Source organism: Trachurus japonicus, chromosome 10, assembly GCF_045865225.1.
Source record: "Trachurus japonicus isolate A0001 chromosome 10, Traja_1.0".
Classification (NCBI taxonomy): Eukaryota; Metazoa; Chordata; class Actinopteri; order Carangiformes; family Carangidae; genus Trachurus; species Trachurus japonicus.
This window is the reverse complement of record NC_140916.1, coordinates 26,327,274-26,346,413: the sequence shown is the minus strand read 5'-3', so window position 1 is coordinate 26,346,413 and position 19,140 is coordinate 26,327,274. Positions and strand designations below refer to the sequence as shown.

The following is a 19,140-nucleotide window of genomic DNA, read 5'->3' as shown; positions in this document are numbered from 1 at the left end:
CCCAAATATTCAATGTGGGTTATTGATTGCATGAAATATTGATATCGATTACAATGAAAATACTAAGTCATAAATTACTTAGTCGTCCACACTCACCACTAGGCTGATCTTGTTAATCGCTCTAGAAGAGATTTCAGCAGGTTTCTTTGTGGCCTCAGCTTGTCTGTCCTGTCTACGCTGGGAAGAGAAGTTTGGATTTCCTGGTGTGGTCTGGCCTGGGTGGGCGTCAGCTTTGGGAATGGTGAAACTACTTGAGATTCTTAAAGCTCTCTTCTCCTTGGGTGGCCGAGATGAAGTTGAACACTCCGATGCGCAGCGAGGCCGTGACCTAAGGACAGGAGGATTGTACTGACCAATAGCTGCGCCAGACCTGACCTCAATTTTGTTTGACATGTCCTTCTTTGGAGCTGGTTTGGGATCTCTTTGGCCATTTCCATCAGGGGATTTTTCTGAGGATGAGAAGCAGAAGGTCTGGTTGCCAGCATGCTGTGCTGAGGCATCTGCTACTTGGCTTGGTGTTGACTGCGCTCTTTCAGGGCAGGCAACACTACATTGGACTGCTGAAGCATGTTTATTGGCAGCTGTGTAGTGGTCGGGTTTGGATGCTCTACTCTTGCCCTGTCCATCCACAGCAGTATGCCCACATGCCCCAGTTGCTGTTACGCCCAAGTTGACAGTCCCAGTATTCATTTGTTTCTGGTATAAAGTGTTATCACTGACCACTTTAGTGGTGTTAGAGACAACAGCAGTGCTACTCCTCATCTTAGAAGGACTAATCCCAGTAGTTGCTACTCTCTGTGCCTCAGTGCGTTTGCTGGTCACATTAACTTGTGATCGTTTATGTTGTGGTGAAGAGCCTGGCGCTGCCATTTGATGCAAAGTTCTTGTCACAACTTTAGATATTACGTTTCTCAAGTCTGACTTGGGAGACTTCTTATTCTCCATTTTCTTGACTTTATTGGCTGATGCCGGCAGTCCTAAAACCATACGCTGTTTAGGTGTCACAGGGACTGGCTGCTGTTGAACAGCAAGGTGCTGTTCTGGTCCTGGGCTCCTGGCATTTTCAGTGCAGGGAGACTCTGAAAGGGAGGGGAGGCTGGGTATCATGTTTTGCACTGGAGTTGAAGTATTAATTTTCTTGTTAGTGTCTTGCATAGCTGACAAAGTGGACACAAAGGTCCTCCCTTGTTCTGGCGTAATTGCTCCAGGTAAATGGACCAAACGCTCTGCTTCAGCACCAGCAACCTGAGCCTCTTTTCCACTATCTACAGAAGATGTTTCACAGACAAAGGTCATCAAAAGACCTCCATCATTCTCACCTGGCAAAGCCAAAGGGGAGTTGAATGTTGCCATATAATTTTCCTCACTAGGAAGCTCCAACTGGTCTGTCTGAATGAAAGTCACACCGAGACATGGATCACCTAGTTTTCCCTCCATGATTCTTTCTGTTGATTTTTCGCACACATCCGGTAGAGGGTTTGATAGCAGGTTAGATTCAGCAAGCAGTGTGGCATGGCCTGCAGCTGGAGAGATTGATGATTCCTCCAGAGAAGACACTAGTAAGAGTGACTGGTCTTCCAGACAAAAACTGTTGCTCCTTACCACCATTTCCCCAGAGCTGAGGGAGCAGCAGTCATTTTCAGTGGATTCTCTACGGGAAGTCTCACCTGAACCCAGGTGGCTCTCCCTGTCAGCAGAGTCTGGAGATGTCACTCGTATGTTATGTCCATCCTCTGTGTTCTTAAGAAAAGTCATGTACATATCTGATCTTGCTTCTTGGTCGCTCATCAGACTCAGGTTTTTATTCCAAAACTTCATGCTGCTGTTACCGGTAATTGGTGTGGCACTGGCAATAAAAGTTTGGTTCATGTTTGTGCTTATGCTATAGAACACATCACTCTGTTGTGTAGTATCCACAGGGGATCCTTCACTGAGGCTACACTCCAGCATACTGATGTCAGGGGAGCTGTTGGCTTCTCTGTCACTCAGGTTGGAAACACTACTATCGGAGTCAGGTGACGGGGACACAGATACGTTGCTGTAATGACTTTCAGGGGAGAGGCTAAGCTGCATGCCTCTATTGGGCAAAGGAACTGTGCTCTCAACTTGGTCCATGGACGTGTTGAATGTCTTATTAGACATTTCAATGTACTGACAGGATTTGTCTGCTTCTGCAGTTTGAAATGACCTCAGCTTTGGTTGCCAACCATGTAATCCATTAAATTTGATGAACAGGCATGAATATCTGTGAAAAAGAGGAAAACAGTCAAAGTTATCAAACAATGTTGCTCTTTGTAAATTCACAGAAATTTAACGGGAACACCCCAACCCGAAAAACAGGCTTATTCCTGAATGTTTTTGTTGGGATTATATAAAGTCTTAAGGTTGGACCTGGTAAACAATTTCAGCAAGACAAATGTAACAGTAGCTGGATACTCAAATTATTTATGACTTACTTCAAAAATACAAAATTAATTAGGATCATGCATATGTTGTAATGTTTGAATATGTCTGCATAAACTCTGCCATGTTAGGACAGTATCTGCACTCTGTACCCTTTAAAATGCTGTTTAACATAGTGACTCCTTTTACCTTCTTCTATGTTACATGGTATGTAGTGTTGAAGCTGAGTGAGTAGGACTATTGTCTCTGCTGAATCATGGTTTAATAAAAGCTTAATTCAAGGATGGATCAGTGGTAGTTCAATATGAAAATGGCAGCCTAAACTGCTTTGTTGTGTACTGTTGTTTTACCTAAGATGACTGGACTGCTAAGCTTGCCAGTCACTACTACAACAAAAGCACCATTGTGGTCGAACCACCAGAGAGTAAGGTATCAAGTCACCATGAGCCTGAAAATGTTCCAGTATTCTGTCCCAAGATAGGCTTATCCTTGTACAATTTAGAATTTAGAAATGTATAATTTCAGGTGAACAGATTATAAACAAACAGAAACATCCATCTGCCCTGGTTGTAAGTGAAGTGAACAAAACATCCCCATACTGTACGTCTTCATTGCTGCAGGCAATGAATGGATTGTTAAGGTGATGACTTTGACAAGACACGCATCACAAGATGCATAAAAAAAAAATGTATATGAATGACCAAATCAAACTGTGTCAAAATAAAACGTTCCTTTCTCCATCAATAGAGGGGAAACATGACTCTGAATGGCTGGACAGTTTAGCCTCACCTCCTGATACGCACACTCCAATTGGATGAACACAATTATGTTAAACTAAAGAGCAATGTACTGGACTGTATCTTTATCAGTCTATAAAAATCTCATCCACAGCATACGTAAATTAATCTGCAGGTGAAATATCTTCTGACTACTACTCTCTTTTTTACAATGTCTGACAACTTTGTGAGAATGACATTTCAAATAAATATGCCACCTGTAATTACCAGATATTAAAATTTCAATCTATGGTACTTCCGACAGTAGTGCTAATAAGACATATCAAAGCACCTCTGCTTTTATCAGCATGGCCAAAAGTCCAAATTTGGATGAACAGTATTTGTTTAACAGGGTGAGAAACTACACGCCTTGCTGTACATTACAATCCTACAATCAAAGTCTTGGCAAACAACTCTGCACATTGAACCTTGGCAAGAACAGTCACTTGCTGGCCACTGCAGTCTCTTACATCACACATAAAAAAACAATGCAGGGGGTGATTTTACTGGTTAAAAAGTGACTGGACAAGTTGTGTTATGTAAAGAACTGCACCTGAGACAAACCTTGACTTGTCATTGTTTATGGGAAAATAACGGCAAGACTAAAACTACAAGACACCAGGTGAAAAAAACACAATGACACGCTGAAGGAAAAATATACAATTTTAAACAGGTCTACAACACTTACCTTTCACTGAATAAATGCGATGAACATTGTAAGGACTGACTTAATATATCCACTCATTCTCTCCATTCAGTAATGGCTGTGAGAAAGAAAACACCTCCACAGTCAGCAGTGTTGCCTGTATCACGTCAGAGATCACTTGGTTTTTGCAGGTTCACCCAGCTCGTTTTACTCTCTCAGAGACAATCTCATTACTGCTTTCCTTCCAAAGCCCTAAATCCAGCCAACTACAGTTAAGTGGCTAGTGGTATGCGAGTCTGCTTCAGCCAGACACCAACAGCCCCAGTCCCACCACTCCTTCCTCCTCGTGTTCAGAGTCAGCCGTGCATCAGTAACATCACAGCCTGAGTGAGCCCTCAGTGTGGGCATTAGATTCAGCTTTTCCCTGTCCTCCCTGCGGTAACATGACCAAGTCCAGTGGGCCTACTGCAGCAGTGGATCAACACCCTCTCCTGCGAGTCCTCGTGTCACACACCAACAGTGACTTTGCTGCACACTGCGCCCCCACTGCAGGCATGTCAACATCCAGCTAGAGACTGTGCTCGGTATAGAGTTCCACCCCCAAGTTTACAGTGGGAGCAAGCAAGGAAGAAAGCATGTTACCTTATCCATGCCGAGCCCAGTGCAGGGGGAGTGGCCATGGCCTACTAGGCTGAGTTGGCATTCATTGTTGCTAAGCAGCCAAAGTCCCCTCTTTTATGAGTGAATGGATCAGGCAGCTTTTTAGTAAGGGGTGAGTGAAAAGGAGAAAAGAATGTGGAGATGCCTTGGTATAGGACACCGATGCACTATGACACTTCTACACTGTAGAAATCAACAACAACAACAACAACAACAACAACAACAGGCAAAATATATATATCACACTCACACAACACTGCAGTGTTGGTGTGTCTAATAAGTCCTTCCCTGACAATGGTACTCTGATGACATGCCCTAATGTTTTACACCAACAGCCTGACAGTTGACCCTGGCACTGCAGCAGTGGTGTGACACCACCACAGTCTAAGACCACCTAAGACCCACGCTATTTCTGCTTAATCTATACAAAGGTCCTGACCCTGGGAACTACTAGTCTAATCTTGACAAGAGGCAAGATGTAAATCAAGGTACCAAGGGAGATCTAAAAATAACTCTCATGTCTTTTAAAATCATTAATTTACCAACTGGCTGATAAGTAGGCTAGGCATTGCAACATCACAAATGCAGAGGATAAGATTAAGATTAAGATTAAGACGCTTTACTGTCATTGTATATCATACAAGGGAATTTCCATTTGAGGGCATTCCCAGATACCCATAGCAGCACCGAACTGCACAAGTGCATTTTCAGCAGAATTGAGAAAACAGCAACTATTAAACTCTCCAGGTCAAGATTCAAGCTGTGTACTGGACCATGCGGTTTGCGAGTTAAAAGCCCTTCTGCTCTGTCAAACAATGAAATGGGATTATTTTGAAGCTGGCTCTAACTGTCAACAAATTATGCAACATTTTCATCCAGGATCTCACAAGGTACCTCTCTGTTTTTCTCTATCCAATGCAACTTCCAGCCTTCAAATTGCATTATGCAACTCAAATGTCAGACTGAGAGCATCAGTACAACAGAACTACTTCTGAAGCCCCCCAGGCACCATGTAGACAGCCTTGAATGGCCTTTGCATGGCTGACTGAACTTATAATATCACATGGTGGGCAGTTATGAGCAGCGGGGACAAAAGCCCCAGCACAGAGTTGCCCCACACTGTAGAAGGGCAGCAGGTCAAACTGGGGGATTTCAGCCAGCATACCACGGGACAAGGCTGTCCTCTGTACAGCTACACCAATGAACCTGTTTTGAAGATTGATAAGGCCAAGTCCTTCAATAGTCAGAAATTAGTCAGTCTGGTCTACAAAGCAACCGAAAAAAAAGCTCGCGGTGGTCCTGTGCCATCTAGCGAAAAACAGAGGTATGTCAGACGTGTCATCAGATAATTTATGCATGCACTTAATCAACATAAAGAGCCCTGTCCAGGAGCGGATAGATAATCCCAGTGTGAGGCCTCTTCCAACCCAGTTAGGTCTATAATTAGACCTGGAGTAAACATAGGATACAGCTACAAATAGCAAAGAAAACACGCTAACGTCCATAAATGGACACGGTGGACAACACAACACAAGGGGGACACTAGAACAGATTAGGGAACAAGATTATTCATATCAAAAGCATTGTAATAAAGCCATAGTTCGTTGTGAATAGCTAGTAATTCAGCGCACTAACACTAACTCTATTTTAATTTCACAAAGTATAAAAACTTCAATGGAGGCCAGCCAAGGATTAAAAAAAAAGAAAGAAGAAAGGCAGTTACGGTAAATTAGCTTGTTAGCTAATTAACTTAGCTCAGAAACGAGACCAAAGACCATTCATTTGTGTTGACAGGGGTCTAAACTTTTGGTACCTCAAATATACACATACATCGGTTAAATAGTGTGTGAGTAGAAACAGTAAACTTACTTACCAGCTACCTAACGTACTTTAGTGTTAAACTTGTAAACGGAACAACAACGGGGCAGTTGGAAATCAAACTTTCCCTGTCTCGGGAGCGCGTGCGCCGCCAGCACTGTTCTAATGAGCAATTAGTTTCACCTGTTTGTTTCACCTCTCCGGGCCTTTCTCAACAAACTGCTTTCACAGTCGTGTGCCATTCAAACAGCTGGTCCTTCTGTTCAGTTCACATTGTCCCGCACACAAGCCATGAACAAATATTTGCTTGAACTTTGACACATCGCGATGAGCTGGAGTTTACTTACAGATACCATTATGAATAACATCATTCCATCAACTGATTAAGGACTATTCATCATCAGACAGTTCAGCTCTTGAGCTCATAAGCAGCAGAGATTAAAGACATGTGTCTAGTTTTCCAACCACTTGATACCATCAGTTTATTATTTCAAATCTGAATGTACAATAATTAAATAATTACATGGTTATCATCCATATGATATCAGGAAGCAAACCTATGTACAATGTAAAAAGTGCATTGTGTTAACAGAAAGAACATATGGGCACACTGAATATCCTAGCAAAGGTAAAGGGCCTCCTATCAAGTTCAGGGGTGGGAAAGAGAAATTGTTTTTCTCAAAAATCAGGCTTGTCTTAAAAGGTCCATTATGTCTTTTGTATTAGTAATATCAATCAAATATACAATATTTATTTTTATGTTCATAATCTGGTATTTTACAACATTGTTTTAAGAACATACTACTGTGCTTGGTGATAAAACGTGATGTAAATCTGAAACTCTGTATACTGCATCAGTTTTGTCAAAAGGACCAGACTCTTGATGGATCTGCAATATACTGTAAATAAATGCAGGTCCAATATATCTCTGTTTACATGAAGGAAATCAGGAAAATAACACAGTAATCTTTGCTTACTTTGTGGTTCATTCTGGTATCAGTCTGAATGGATTAATTATTTAAATAGATGCAGGACAGTATCACAGACTGATACATCAGGCCACTAAGTGCATGAGACAAGATGAATGTACCAGACTAGAATAAGACAAAATTATTGTTCCACATCAGTTTTAGGCCACATGGCTGCTGTCCATTAGTGTAGGTATGAGGTGGGACTCCCTGTCCAGAAGGCAAGTCAGTGTGCACACCATCAGAGGGGATGAGGAAAGAGGCAGGAGGAGGAGCACATGTCTTCTAGGCATGAAGCTACAGGGGGTAAAGCAAGGAAAGCAGTGTTTCCTTTTGTGTCCGTTGGCAAGCAGAGTTGACCAGGCGCTTCTCCTCCTCATCCTCTTTCTTTTCACCTCCCACTCTTTTATCCCTTGTCACCTCTCATTTGACACAATTGGGCCACTTGAGGCCTCCACAGGCAGCGGAGACAATAATGTAAAGGACCACCTGTAAAGAGCACAGAGACAGTTCACACTGTATGATTAATCATATAGTGAGCAAAACAGAGAATTCCTACATCCAATGTTGATCAGTGCTGACAAGCCCTCAGTTAAAGGGATAGTTCACCCAAAATTCAAATTTCACTCATTATCTACTCACCCTGATGTCAACTAAGGGCTGGGAGAAGTTTCAGAGTCCTCCGTGCTTTCTCTGAGTTACAGCGGGGCTCCGTGCAGCACTGCATGTCCATATGACGGTTGCGAACGGAGCCCACTTTTCTTCGTCCAAAAAGAGGAACCAAAAACCATCCAAATACCTCCATAGTGCTCGTCTGTAATGTCCGCCTTGTATTGAAGCCCCAACATGAGAAATTGTTCCGAAAAAAATTAAATAAGTATATATTTTAAGCTTGTTTGTAGCGGAAGGTCCTCTTCCTTCCTTCCAATTTCGCATTTCGGGGCTTCAATACAAGACGGACATTACATACGAGCAGCATGGAGGTATTTGGATGGTTTTTGGTTCGTCTTTTTGGACGAAGAAAAGTGGGCTCCGTTCGCAACCGTCATATGGACATGCACTGCTATGCCGAGACCCCCCTGTAACTCAGAGAAGCCACGGATAACTCTGAAACTTCTCCCAGCCCTTAGTCGACATGAGGGTGAGTAGATAATGAGTGCAATTTGAATTTTGGGTGAACTATCCTTTTAAGTTTATGTTCTCAGCATTGACAGAGCGAAAATATTACTTTTGCTAATAGTCCATCATGTTTGAAAAACAAACTGTCTTCGCTTATAACTATTTTACCAAATATCATGTGTGTCTGGACTCACCAGGCACACCAGCACAATGACAACAGTCAGCTTGAGGTTCTTCATACACATGGCTCGTGCAAGGTTACGACTCGTGGTCTTAAATGTAACTGACTAGAAGGGGGTGGAGAGAAAAAAACATCAATGCAAAATGTAATCTACTAAACAAGGCAAAATCACTGGCCTTTAAACTTACTGAATCAACCAGATTTTCTGTCTTGTCAATCAGCAACTCCAGCTTCTCTCCTCTCTGAGCTACCAAGTCTGCAAGACACAGAAAAGGAGCCAAAGTTGACTTTGGATACACAAAAGGTCCTTTGTGATGAAATTCACATCCATTTGTGTGTTGAACTGACATTTGAGACACTAACCCTACCGTTTTTGACGAACGTTTTAGTACTACCTTCATACTAATTCTACTACTAATAATAATAACAACAACAGTGATAGTTCACGCAGATGTCACTGATGCCATCGCCCCATTCAGCAATTAAGAGCGAAATAATGGTAATTACACAGATTCAGTCAAATTATTACAATACTCATGAGAAGCTGACCTATGTTGCGGACCATTATGCCCTTCAGGTCATCCACTTGCATCTGACTCTCAGCGATACGATCTGATCCACGTGGGTCTGAGTGGTGTTTCTAAAAAGAGAAATAAAGATAGGGGAAATGAGGGAAATAAAATCTGAGTGAATTTAACGCTAACTCTGTGACTGTGTTAGGTTATTTATAGACTAGAGAAGTAGAAAGCAGTCACAAGAACCCTGACAACAAAGTGTTGCTCAGTATGCTCAGGCTCTTGTCACACTCACCATCTGAGCTGCCAGTGTTGAGGAGAACTCACTGTTCATGGCGTATGGCAGGGCTGTTTGAGCACGAGACCCATATGTTGTTTGGAAACGCTTCTTGACTTCGCTGAGGAAGCTGAATGCACGTGACCTCTCAAAGTCCTTGGGCACACAAGATTTAAACATATGATACTGTAACTGTACTGTACACTTCCATCACACCACCCGCAGGTTCAGGTAGCACAAAATCTGCTTTTGTTGCTATCTTTTTTAAGTGTTTGAGGGCTTAAATTAACTTCTTCTAAGTTATTCATATAAAGATCTCCAGTTTTGAACAAAGTGGTGCCTTCCTGTCCCATTTTGTACAACAACACAATCTCAAGGGAGACTGGCGTATTATATACTTACATCATCAGTGATGCACAGGTATATGATTCTGTCATGGCAGATGTAATGAAAGAGATAGCTATGGAAGAAAAAAGAGAAAATCTGTTATATTGTATGTACAGTTGTGAGCCCACAGTGGAATTTTAAATGATTGAAATGCTCTGCAAAATGACTCGGGAAGCCTTAACTTGAGAGTAAACAGTAATAAACGGGCTCTAAAACTAAATGACACTGAAATTCATCTTTATCCTGTTCACTGGAAAAACAATTTAATGAGGTCATACTTTATTACTTTAGATAATGATTTCCTGTGGTTTAGTGTCCATAAAGTCTCATTTCTGATTTTAGTGACTGATTACCACAGAGGTGCTCATATTCACTGTAATAACATGTCACTTTCCATTTTTTCTGATTTCACACAATTTACTTTTCCACAAAACTATGTAACAAGAAGCCAGGCAACAAAGTTTGTTTTCTGCAGGTGAGACATAATTATCCTGCCAGGTACAACATTACCCGAATTTCTGACCTGTTTTCAAAAAACAAATGGACCGAAATGCGCATTACACTGGAGTACAATAGTATTGTGGGACTGTATTATATTAACACCTATTGGAAATAATCACACAACCAATAAAACCCCTGAGCTTGATGCACAGTCTTGACTGTTTTATGAGTGCATATTGACAATTGTTGACAATGAATGTATTCACTTTCCTGGGAAAACCACAACTAGGAGTACATCTGCCCTCAGTCTTTCTAAACAGCACTTTGAATAAGTCTGATAGTGCTCTGCACTTGGTAAAACTGCATGAACATAGAGGATCCTACCAGTACTTGTACAGCACAGCACAGTACAGTAACATTTTCAAGTCAACAGTAGTCACAGCATATGGTATGACTGTGTGAATGTGTGTTCAGTCTGTTAGTCGTACGTTACCTGCCGTGGCTGTAAGTCAACTTGTTATTCTCGGAGGGGATTTTGGCTAAGATCTGTTCAGTCACTTCCAGGAAGTTCCCACCACACCATGCATGTTTGGCCAGGATGGTGGTTCCTCGAGCCACCACAGCAAAAAGGATTGCCATGGCAACAGCTGGGATTTCACCTCAAAAACCTGCTGACAACACAAAAACAATGGGAGAGAGGTGCTACTGGTGGGCTAGAGGCCAGAAGGATGGGCTGAGGAAAGAGAGGATTGACTCACTAAAACTGACTCTGGTGAAAAATTTGATGAAGTTGTCATAGGTGGAAGTGAAACGAAAGTGATTATGTTAGTATGTGCCAGTGACTACGAGATATCCGACTGCTTTTATCCCTTAAGCCCATTGTAGCTATATGCCCTGACTGTCACGAGAAAGGGAAAGCAGGATAAAGGTGGCTTGCAAACAACAAGCTAGCAAGCTATTATGTTGTTTACCAAGGTACATAACGGCACTCGGTAGATGGCGGTTTAACGCAGAAACAATAAATATTTATAGCTACGGAGCTAACGTATTTCACATTATCATACAATTACAAAACAAATACCTTGATGTCTTAGCGATGATCAAAGTGGCTCATTTAACGCAAATTTCAACATCTAAAGACGTTTCTGCTGCTAGCAAGCTAGCTAATCCCTTCCGACTGACTTCTTTGCAAATCACCCAGACCTCAAGACCGGAAACTGACGCACTGTTCTTCTGGGTAGTGGGTACTGTAGTTTTTACTACAGCCCTTACCCTTCGTGGTCAATTGTATCGTCTCGCCTTTGAAATACAATTCTCAACTTCCTTTGTCGTCACATGTTTTCATACTACGTTACGTCAAGCCGGCAGTCCGGCAACCCGTGTTCATTCCGCCCTCCTTACGGCCTGACAGGCGACCAGCGCTCTGTCCATGGACGACTGCTCTACTGTTTACCTGTACATTTACTTTTACTACAGTAACTTACTCTGAAAGACCAATGCAAAGCATTGCATAAAGCATAAAGTAAGAGCCAACCCACAACTATAAGCTCAGTGAATTTACAGGATGTCAATTAAATCCATTGATATATTTAAAATATAATAATTTCTCTCTGTTTCTTTTCATGAGCCTTCTGAATAATGCATTCATTTTAATTGGCATATTTACGCGCCATATTGCATGAATTGTGAAGATACAGGCAAAAATTAAACAGACTAAATAATAAATTAACATTTTTTTGGGAGGGAGGGGGCAGAGCCAGACAAGATACAACAATGGCTCTGGGAGGGGGTTCAAGGTACGTTGCCTATCAGGCAGCGTGGAGGGCAGAAACATCAGTGATGGCGAGATGGCGCTTCATGATCAAAGCCCGTCTCTGGCTTCATGAAGCTTTTCAAGGGAAAATTATTATTATTGTGAGGACAATATGCTTGGGTCTGAGTGGTGCATAAATATATGGGACATGAGGTAACTAATAATATTATTGTTATTATTATTAGATTTTCTGCTAATTGACTATGCTACACTCCAGTCCGGTAGGCGGCGGCAATGCACCTGGAGGCCAGCCGCCATTCAAATCCAAGAAGAAGAAGAGGAAGCAGCGTGGAGAGCAAACCAAACACTAGGCAGTTTGTATTTACGGCATGTAGAATTATGGCTGCAGAGGGCGAAAAGAAACCAGTGCTGGAAATGGTAAGAAGCGAACATGCTCTATGTGTTTTATGTTTCAGCAAGTTGATATCGTTTTTATCGTTGTTAAACACCGTTCGGAGGAAAGTTATGAACGCAAAGAGGCTTATGGCAGCATCTCGAGCACATCCAGACTCCTCACGTGGGAGGCTACAGCAGCATAGATGGGACAAAACAACTAACAACAGAAATCCAAACTACATTCAAAGCGGTCATCTGCTGTCTGTAGCCTAATGTAGTTACAGCCGGGGACTATGATGGGGGCTGTCGTGTAGCTAGAGTTAAATGTATCTTCAATGTAATACGCTCTACTTTACATCCCCTTCCTTTTCAGTCCGTGGTTGTCTCAAGGTCTTTCCACTTGGTGGCAGCCTTAGTCAAACAGCCAAGTGCTCCCTCAGTTTCTCAGCATGAAGCTCTGTGTGTTTTACTGTCACTTGTCAGTGAACATCTGTGAGTTAGTAAGTGTTAAATATGTTGACAATTGATTACTCGTTCCCTCTGAGTCTGACCTATTTCTCCCTCTCACTAATCTCCAGGGAGGGAGCTGGGTAATGGGAATTGTGGAGTCATCAAGTCATCTCCATGCCATGTATTTGTTCTGCTCAGTCACTGAACCAGGTGGACTCAGCTGGTTTAGTGCATGAACTGAACAAATACATTGCATGGAGATGACTTGACGACTCCACAATTCCCACCTCTGGTTTTTAATACTGTTAATTACATTACTGTTATAATGTTTTCTTGTGTTTCAGGTCCAAGCGGATGGGGCTGATGAGGGCTGTGTGACATTTGTGCTGCATGATGAGGACCACACACTGGGAAACTCCCTCAGATACATGATCATGAAACAGTTAGTGTTGCTTTTCACATGTCATGGACATGGGGTTTGACCTGGTTTTCTATTTGCAGTAACGGAGTATGACTGACACTTAATTTGTGCTATTTGTGTCATGATTCAGTCAATAGTGGAAAACTATCAATATTTTTAATCATATCTCCTCCCCCTTTAAAGCAAACACAGATCATTTTATAACACGTCTCCCTCTCACTTTCCTCTTTTCCATCAGTGTGGATGTGGACTTTTGTGGTTATACCATCACCCATCCATCGGAGAGCAAGATCAACTTGCGCATTCAGACCCGAGGTGAGAGAATCTAATTGTATCTACATGTCTTATTGCTTTTTTCCACTAACAACCAAGGTTTGTGTGTGCCTGTGTGTACATAGACATCCAGTCACATGAACACCCCCATTTCCGGCTGTGACATACTTGTATGTTTCAGTGTTTGTAGAAAAAAGAATCAATAGGCGATTGTGTTGTTTTCATGTTCAACTTGATTTATTGTACTTATTTTGACTCATCCATCAGCAGAACACAGTCATGACATACTTTCTACAATAGAAAAGTAATTGTAATTCAGAAAGTTTCCACGATTCTGTTACTCTTGTGCTTTATTTTGCTTTTGCCCTCTGCCTCTGGAGCGTGTGCTGCTCTCCCATCATGTGAGGCCACTGTCTTGTTCTTTTCTTCTACTGTATTGGGTCATTATCTTTCTGTAGGATGAACCCCTGACCAATCAATCTGTCCTCTGCTACTTATCTTTTTCACAGCAATCTACAGTAGCTACTTCCTGCTAGTACTGTCTAAATAATGACTCAGAAGGTAGTAACACAGTTTGTTCCAACACTGCCTTTTTACAGACAGAAGGTATGCAAGTAAGCGAAAGAAGTTACGCAACGTTATTCACTGAAACTGTGGAAAAATTGGATAATGGGGTGCTTGAAAATTCAAACTGCTAGTGCATGTGTGTTGAAGGGGTCAGGATAACCATTTTCAGGCTGTCTTGTAAACATGTAAACATGTTGATTGGAGTCTGGTGCCCTCATTTTGTCCACTCAGTTGCACAAGAGACAAGAGTCCCCAACTTTCAGTAACACACGTGCACATACACAGCCTCTTGTTCGGAGTCCACAGAACTATAGTCTTTTTCCTTGTTCTAAATGGAATGTCAGCCGCTCTGCACAAAGTGCCAAAGGATAGCAGCAGCCCCATCACATGAAATGACTCTGAAAGATGGAGAAAACAACTTGTTTTTGTTGTCCAACTAAGTCTCAGGATGCCTGGAGGATCTTTCCCCACAGCTTAATTACAACAAGACACGATTGCCTCTCAGGCACCAGGAAAAACCCTGGTTCCTCTGTGCAAGCATATACTCAGCAGTGTTAATAGATGTGTTTCTGTTATTGTTGTTCCCCACCATGACCACGATGAAAATTGGTCAGCGAAAGTCCTCGACATCAATTGGGAGAAGCTGTCTTGGGCTGTAGCTGACAATTATAATAATGAGCCAATAACACTAATCACAATATTGTTATACATTTTCAATTAAAAAGAATGTGCTGTTTTAATGGCCTTAAAAAAACACAATACAAGTCAGGAGTTACCCAACATGAGGTCCAGTCAGTAGAAAAAAATGGGATATGAAGGGTTGAACTCCTTTGACTTAAAAGAAAACCTTGTGAGTTCGTTATGTACAAGAAACATCTGCTGATTTGAGTCATGTCTCACAAAAAAGAAACCCCAGAAGACCTGAGATCATAACTTGATGATTTACATAAAGCTACAAAGAGTTTAAATGCTTATCAGCCCGAACTTAGACAAACTGTCTACAATTGGAGACAACTTAATCACGTAGCTATTCTCCTTTCAAAGGCGCGCTTAGCCCAGGCGGCTCGAGGCATGATGCAGAATGAGCAGTAAAATAGAAATAAGAGCTCAGAGTAACAACTATGACCACAATGAATCATTCTGGTTAACATCTGCGTTCATGAACCTAATATGCAAATCTTGGTTCATGGACACTGCTGCTGCTCTCCAAGACAAAAAAAAAAATCTCTACACACTTGATTCTCCATAATGCTACCAGAAAGGTTATATGTTACCACCATAACAGTAATGTTTCTTCAAAGGAATCTTTTGTGTGTTTAAGGGGGAGTTCCTGCCACAGAGCCTCTACGGAGGGGCTTGAACGAGCTCAGCGATGTCTGTCAACATGTTCTCAACACCTTTCAGGTAAACCTGCATGTCAGTTTCAAACCCTCGTCAGTCACTTAACTCATTGAGTGCCAACCACGTAATTTCTCGTTTTTCGTTCCCATGCTTTTTTTTTTAAATTATGAAACTAGACACTTTAACACACCTTATGTGTAAATTTGGGGACTCTACGACGAGCAGAACTGAAATAGATGACGATCAAAAACTCATGACAGCTCATGATCTGGAAGTTTTCATCATAACTCGGCTTTTGCAAACGGAGTTCTGCATGTGGATGCAGCAGCTGCTCTGCTCTCACCCGCGAGGCTCCAGCAGCTCGGAGCCGAAACAGGAAGCTCTCAGCCGACAGTCCCGCCCGGTCTTCATCTGGAGCAACACCGTGTCCTCCCCAAGGTCCTCCCGCGGTAAAATGTGATGGTCTCTGGGTCAAAGCAGACCGGCATCACCGACCCGTACCACAGAAGGACCGCGACCACCGGTGGGACCGGTGTTCCCGACCTGCTTTGGCCAAGAGACCATCACATACCGTGGCGAGAGGCTGTGCCACGGCACGGTGCGTCTGTGTTATTGTTGTTTAGTGGCGCCCCCCCCGCCCCCGATGGTGGATTTGTGAATAGAACAACAATTGTTGTATATATTTATCTTACACGAGCCCTTTGATCCAGAAATGCGAGTGTCAGAAGAGCGACAGGCACAAACAGAGCACCTTTCATAAAAGACGCTCTATCTCCTTTTCTAGAAAAAAAGCAGGGATTTTGGTGAAACCCAGCCATGTTTAGCTTGAGTTTTCTCAGGAACGGAGGCACGTAGAAACAAACGGTTTGTGGCCATTTGAAGCATTAAGTTTCACCTTTCAAATGAGCCACAGTATGTGTTGGTGGCAATAATATAGAATAAACTGTAGCTCTACAAAAATCGTCAAAAATGGTCTAAATTGCCAGTACACTTGACTAAAACTTTGGAAAGGAGCGCGGCACTCAATGAGTTAATCAGCATTTGACTGTATAAGTCATTGCAGATAAAGAAATGTATCTCCATGTAAGGATTATTTTCATGTAGGAAGCTGCAGGTGGGAGATAATCCAGTCCAGCCTGGGCCCATTTACAGATAGTGCCGAAGCTCATATTTTGTGTCAACTTACCAGTAAAACTGGGTGGCTGCTGACGCTTAGCAGTATTGTAGGCTTTTGTACAGACAGGGATGATCATCATTTATCGTCCTGTGTCAGCTGTCAGCAGTTTCTGCCCTGTTGAATTGGCTCTGACCTCTGAAGAGCTGAAGACAGGCAACAAGTGGATCTTAAAATCCACTTGTGGAGTGAATTTATTTCCATGTGGGACATAGTAAGAAACCCTGAGTCATTAGTTCCCTCCATACACTTGTCCCAGTGTGAGAGGGGGCGCAGTTGGCATCTATTTAATGTGACACTCTGCAGGCTGTTTCAGCTCCAACTCTGACTACATCATGTACTTTTATCTTGTTCCAGATGAGAGTTAATGAGTACAAAGAGAAGCAGGAGCAGCCCATGGAATGATAAGCATCAACTCATGTATCTGGGACTGTGGAGCTGTCAGACTCAGTTCCTACAAACTGTAAAAATGAGTCGCCTTGATATTTGCCCTCTTACATGTCCGCTCTTCAGAGAGAGGTACGGAAAGTTCTTCCACCCTCACTCTTGATCGAACATGTCACAGAAAGACTTGTAAAGTTTTCCTTTTCATATTGTGCTCAAATTGAGTTATTTTGTGTGATGAATGTGTGCTCTTGAGTTCATCTTTCTTGAATTATTGGAATGACTTATTTTGGTCAACAAAGACTGTCAATTTCCCTTTTCTGTGGGATTTCATGCTAAGATTTTCAACAGCAATCACCCAGCCATTTGACGTGTGCTGCGATACTTATTTTCATATTACTTATTTAGTACTGTTTGAAGGATGTCCAAAGCTAAAACGATGAGTCTCTCAAACACCAGATTGTTTTCATCTGTCCTTTGAAGCGGTGTTTGATGAAGAAGTGGAAGCTAAAATGTCTTGATTAAGAGAGGAATGTGGTGCGAGGGACTTCATACCGTGCCAAGGAGGCAGAGGGAGAGAAGTGTAAATAATGAGGTGAAAGTTATTTGAGGTTAATTATATCAATCTGTCAGCCACATGTTCACGCATGGCTGCCTCTGTGTGAACTGAAGATAATTTGAAGAAAAACAGCAGCCATGACTCATAACTGACAAACTTGCATGTGCAGTATGGGAAATATTTGAATATACATGTTTTTTTTATTAATATGACAGAACTGTAATATTTACCTTTTTAAATCAGTTTGACATTTTGGGAAAGTAGACCTATTTGCCTTTGTTACTTGGAGAAAACTGATATCGCTAATATGTGAAGCCACAGCCAGACGTTGGCTAATAGAAAAATAATTGGTAATGGAGCAAAATGTCTGGCTTTGTTGAATGGAAGTAATATACCTTTGTATATTCTCAGTCACTTGGCAACATTAAAAGACATGATCCCACATACATTTTGTACTTTTTGTATAAGAACAAGAGAAGCATACAGCGACAAACTGCATTTTTCTGTTAATGAATTTTTATTCATTCATTCATTTAAGTAAAAAAAGTGTGAAATCTTCCTGTTAATTGAAAAGGTAACCTGGGATCTGCATACATATATATATACTGTAATGATACACTCTTTCCCCAGTCACAAGGATGACCAGTGCTACATCAGACTGTTGTCCAACTGATATTCATCAATAAATATATAGGCATCTGTGTTTGCATGGCCAAAATACCGTCTGTTATACTCTCCACTGATTTCATACAATTTTATTAAAGAAAACTAAATACAAGTCTCTTGCCCCCTTAACATAAATGGGAGAAGAAGGACATTAATGTAATTTACACCAAATATGATTAATTCATTTTTCAGTATACCATTGAATGGCCAATCACTTGGTTTAGCAGCATGGTAGGAATAGGGCAAGGCAAAGTGAAGCCACCATTAGTTGTTAATCACTCTAAAGAAGGCACCATCAATCAATACAGGCAGCCATACTTGCATAAGGTGAAGAGCATGAGGGAGAATCGCATAAACAAAATCCCACTCGAATACAAACACTGAGTCATAGTCTGAGTCACTGTCAAATATCCAAACCACATCCAGCATGGGCTCAAAAGATGTAAAACATTTGTTTAAAAGCAGCATAGTGAGACTGGAAGACCAACAATGCAGCTTGGTACAAAATGTCACTTGTCATGAAGCTCAGAATTTAGTGCATGAGGGGTAAAGTCCCAGCTCATACCAGGGTTTATTCAAAACATACTGCATTGAAATTCAGAGAATGTTTGGTTTACCAGTTCGAAGAAAAAAAATCCTCCAAACAGAAGCTTTTCTCTACTTTCTCTCCTTTTCTGCAGTACCACTACCTACATTGCAGCACTTGTAGAACTGTCATTTAAAGATGTGTTTAATGTGTTTATTAATGAAGCAGTACATATCTTTGACTTCACATAGATTAATGGCTGCACTCAGGTGTGGTTCATGAGATGAGAAGAAGTAGCCTACATAAACAAAAATCTTCTCTCTATTTCTAAATAGTTTTCTCTGTAACATTGACTCCGAGCTTTAAGAGTAAACTACAAACTGCTCTGTGTTAGAATAAGAAAAATAAAGTAACCGCTAATGTTTCCTGTCTTATGGAA

General features: G+C 41.7%; 3 protein-coding genes across 7 annotated transcripts in view; 1 reads left to right on the top strand and 2 right to left on the bottom strand.

The window, feature by feature from the left end:
• Positions 1-6,375, bottom strand: part of mtus1a (microtubule associated tumor suppressor 1a) — a 30,146-nt gene extending 23,771 nt beyond the window's left edge. Inside the window, exons 1-2 of one of the 4 annotated variants that reach the window (XM_085788438.1) lie at positions 6,359-6,375; positions 97-2,245 (exon numbers count right to left, since the gene is read on the bottom strand). In XM_085788438.1, coding sequence (XP_085644564.1) covers positions 97-2,142 — 2,046 coding nt within the window. In that variant the 5' untranslated portion in view covers positions 2,143-2,245; positions 6,359-6,375. Of the gene's footprint in view, positions 1-96; positions 2,246-3,867; positions 4,461-6,358 lie in introns of those variants that run through there. The other 3 variants (XM_085788440.1, XM_085788437.1, XM_085788439.1) reach the window with 3 other exon arrangements.
• A 394-nt stretch (positions 6,376-6,769) lies between these two features.
• vamp7 (vesicle associated membrane protein 7) lies at positions 6,770-11,370 on the bottom strand. Of its 2 annotated transcripts, none has more exons than XM_085788431.1 (8): positions 11,273-11,370; positions 10,685-10,862; positions 9,766-9,823; positions 9,382-9,519; positions 9,121-9,211; positions 8,760-8,827; positions 8,585-8,677; positions 6,770-7,760 (listed from the first exon to the last, which is right to left on the bottom strand). In XM_085788431.1, exons 2-8 carry the CDS (start codon positions 10,828-10,830, stop codon positions 7,695-7,697), a joined length of 660 nt encoding a protein of 219 aa, XP_085644557.1. In that variant the 5' UTR covers positions 10,831-10,862; positions 11,273-11,370; the 3' UTR covers positions 6,770-7,694. The 2 variants fall into 2 exon arrangements, with proteins under 2 accessions (XP_085644557.1, XP_085644558.1); XM_085788432.1 differs by having other exon boundaries at positions 10,685-10,859.
• A 947-nt stretch (positions 11,371-12,317) lies between these two features.
• polr1d (RNA polymerase I and III subunit D) lies at positions 12,318-18,068 on the top strand. Its single transcript, XM_085788430.1, has 5 exons — positions 12,318-12,382; positions 13,135-13,232; positions 13,450-13,526; positions 15,373-15,455; positions 16,924-18,068. Exons 1-5 carry the CDS (start codon positions 12,344-12,346, stop codon positions 16,969-16,971), a joined length of 345 nt encoding a protein of 114 aa, XP_085644556.1. The 5' UTR covers positions 12,318-12,343; the 3' UTR covers positions 16,972-18,068.
• The last annotated feature ends 1,072 nt before the right edge of the window (positions 18,069-19,140 follow it).

Excerpts from the sequence above, each read along its gene's own strand:
- vamp7 (XM_085788431.1), bottom strand. The coding sequence starts at position 10,830 with ATGGCAATCCTTTTTGCTGTGGTGGCTCGAGGAACCACCATCCTGGCC. Across the intron at positions 8,828-9,120 it reads CATAATGGTCCGCAACATAG|ACTTGGTAGCTCAGAGAGGA; the intron begins GTCAGCTTCTCA and ends TGTGTCTTGCAG. Across the intron at positions 7,761-8,584 it reads TCATTGTGCTGGTGTGCCTG|GTGGTCCTTTACATTATTGT; the intron begins GTGAGTCCAGAC and ends TGCTCTTTACAG.
- polr1d (XM_085788430.1), top strand. The coding sequence starts at position 12,344 with ATGGCTGCAGAGGGCGAAAAGAAACCAGTGCTGGAAATG. Across the intron at positions 12,383-13,134 it reads AGAAACCAGTGCTGGAAATG|GTCCAAGCGGATGGGGCTGA; the intron begins GTAAGAAGCGAA and ends CTTGTGTTTCAG. Across the intron at positions 13,527-15,372 it reads CTTGCGCATTCAGACCCGAG|GGGGAGTTCCTGCCACAGAG; the intron begins GTGAGAGAATCT and ends TGTGTGTTTAAG.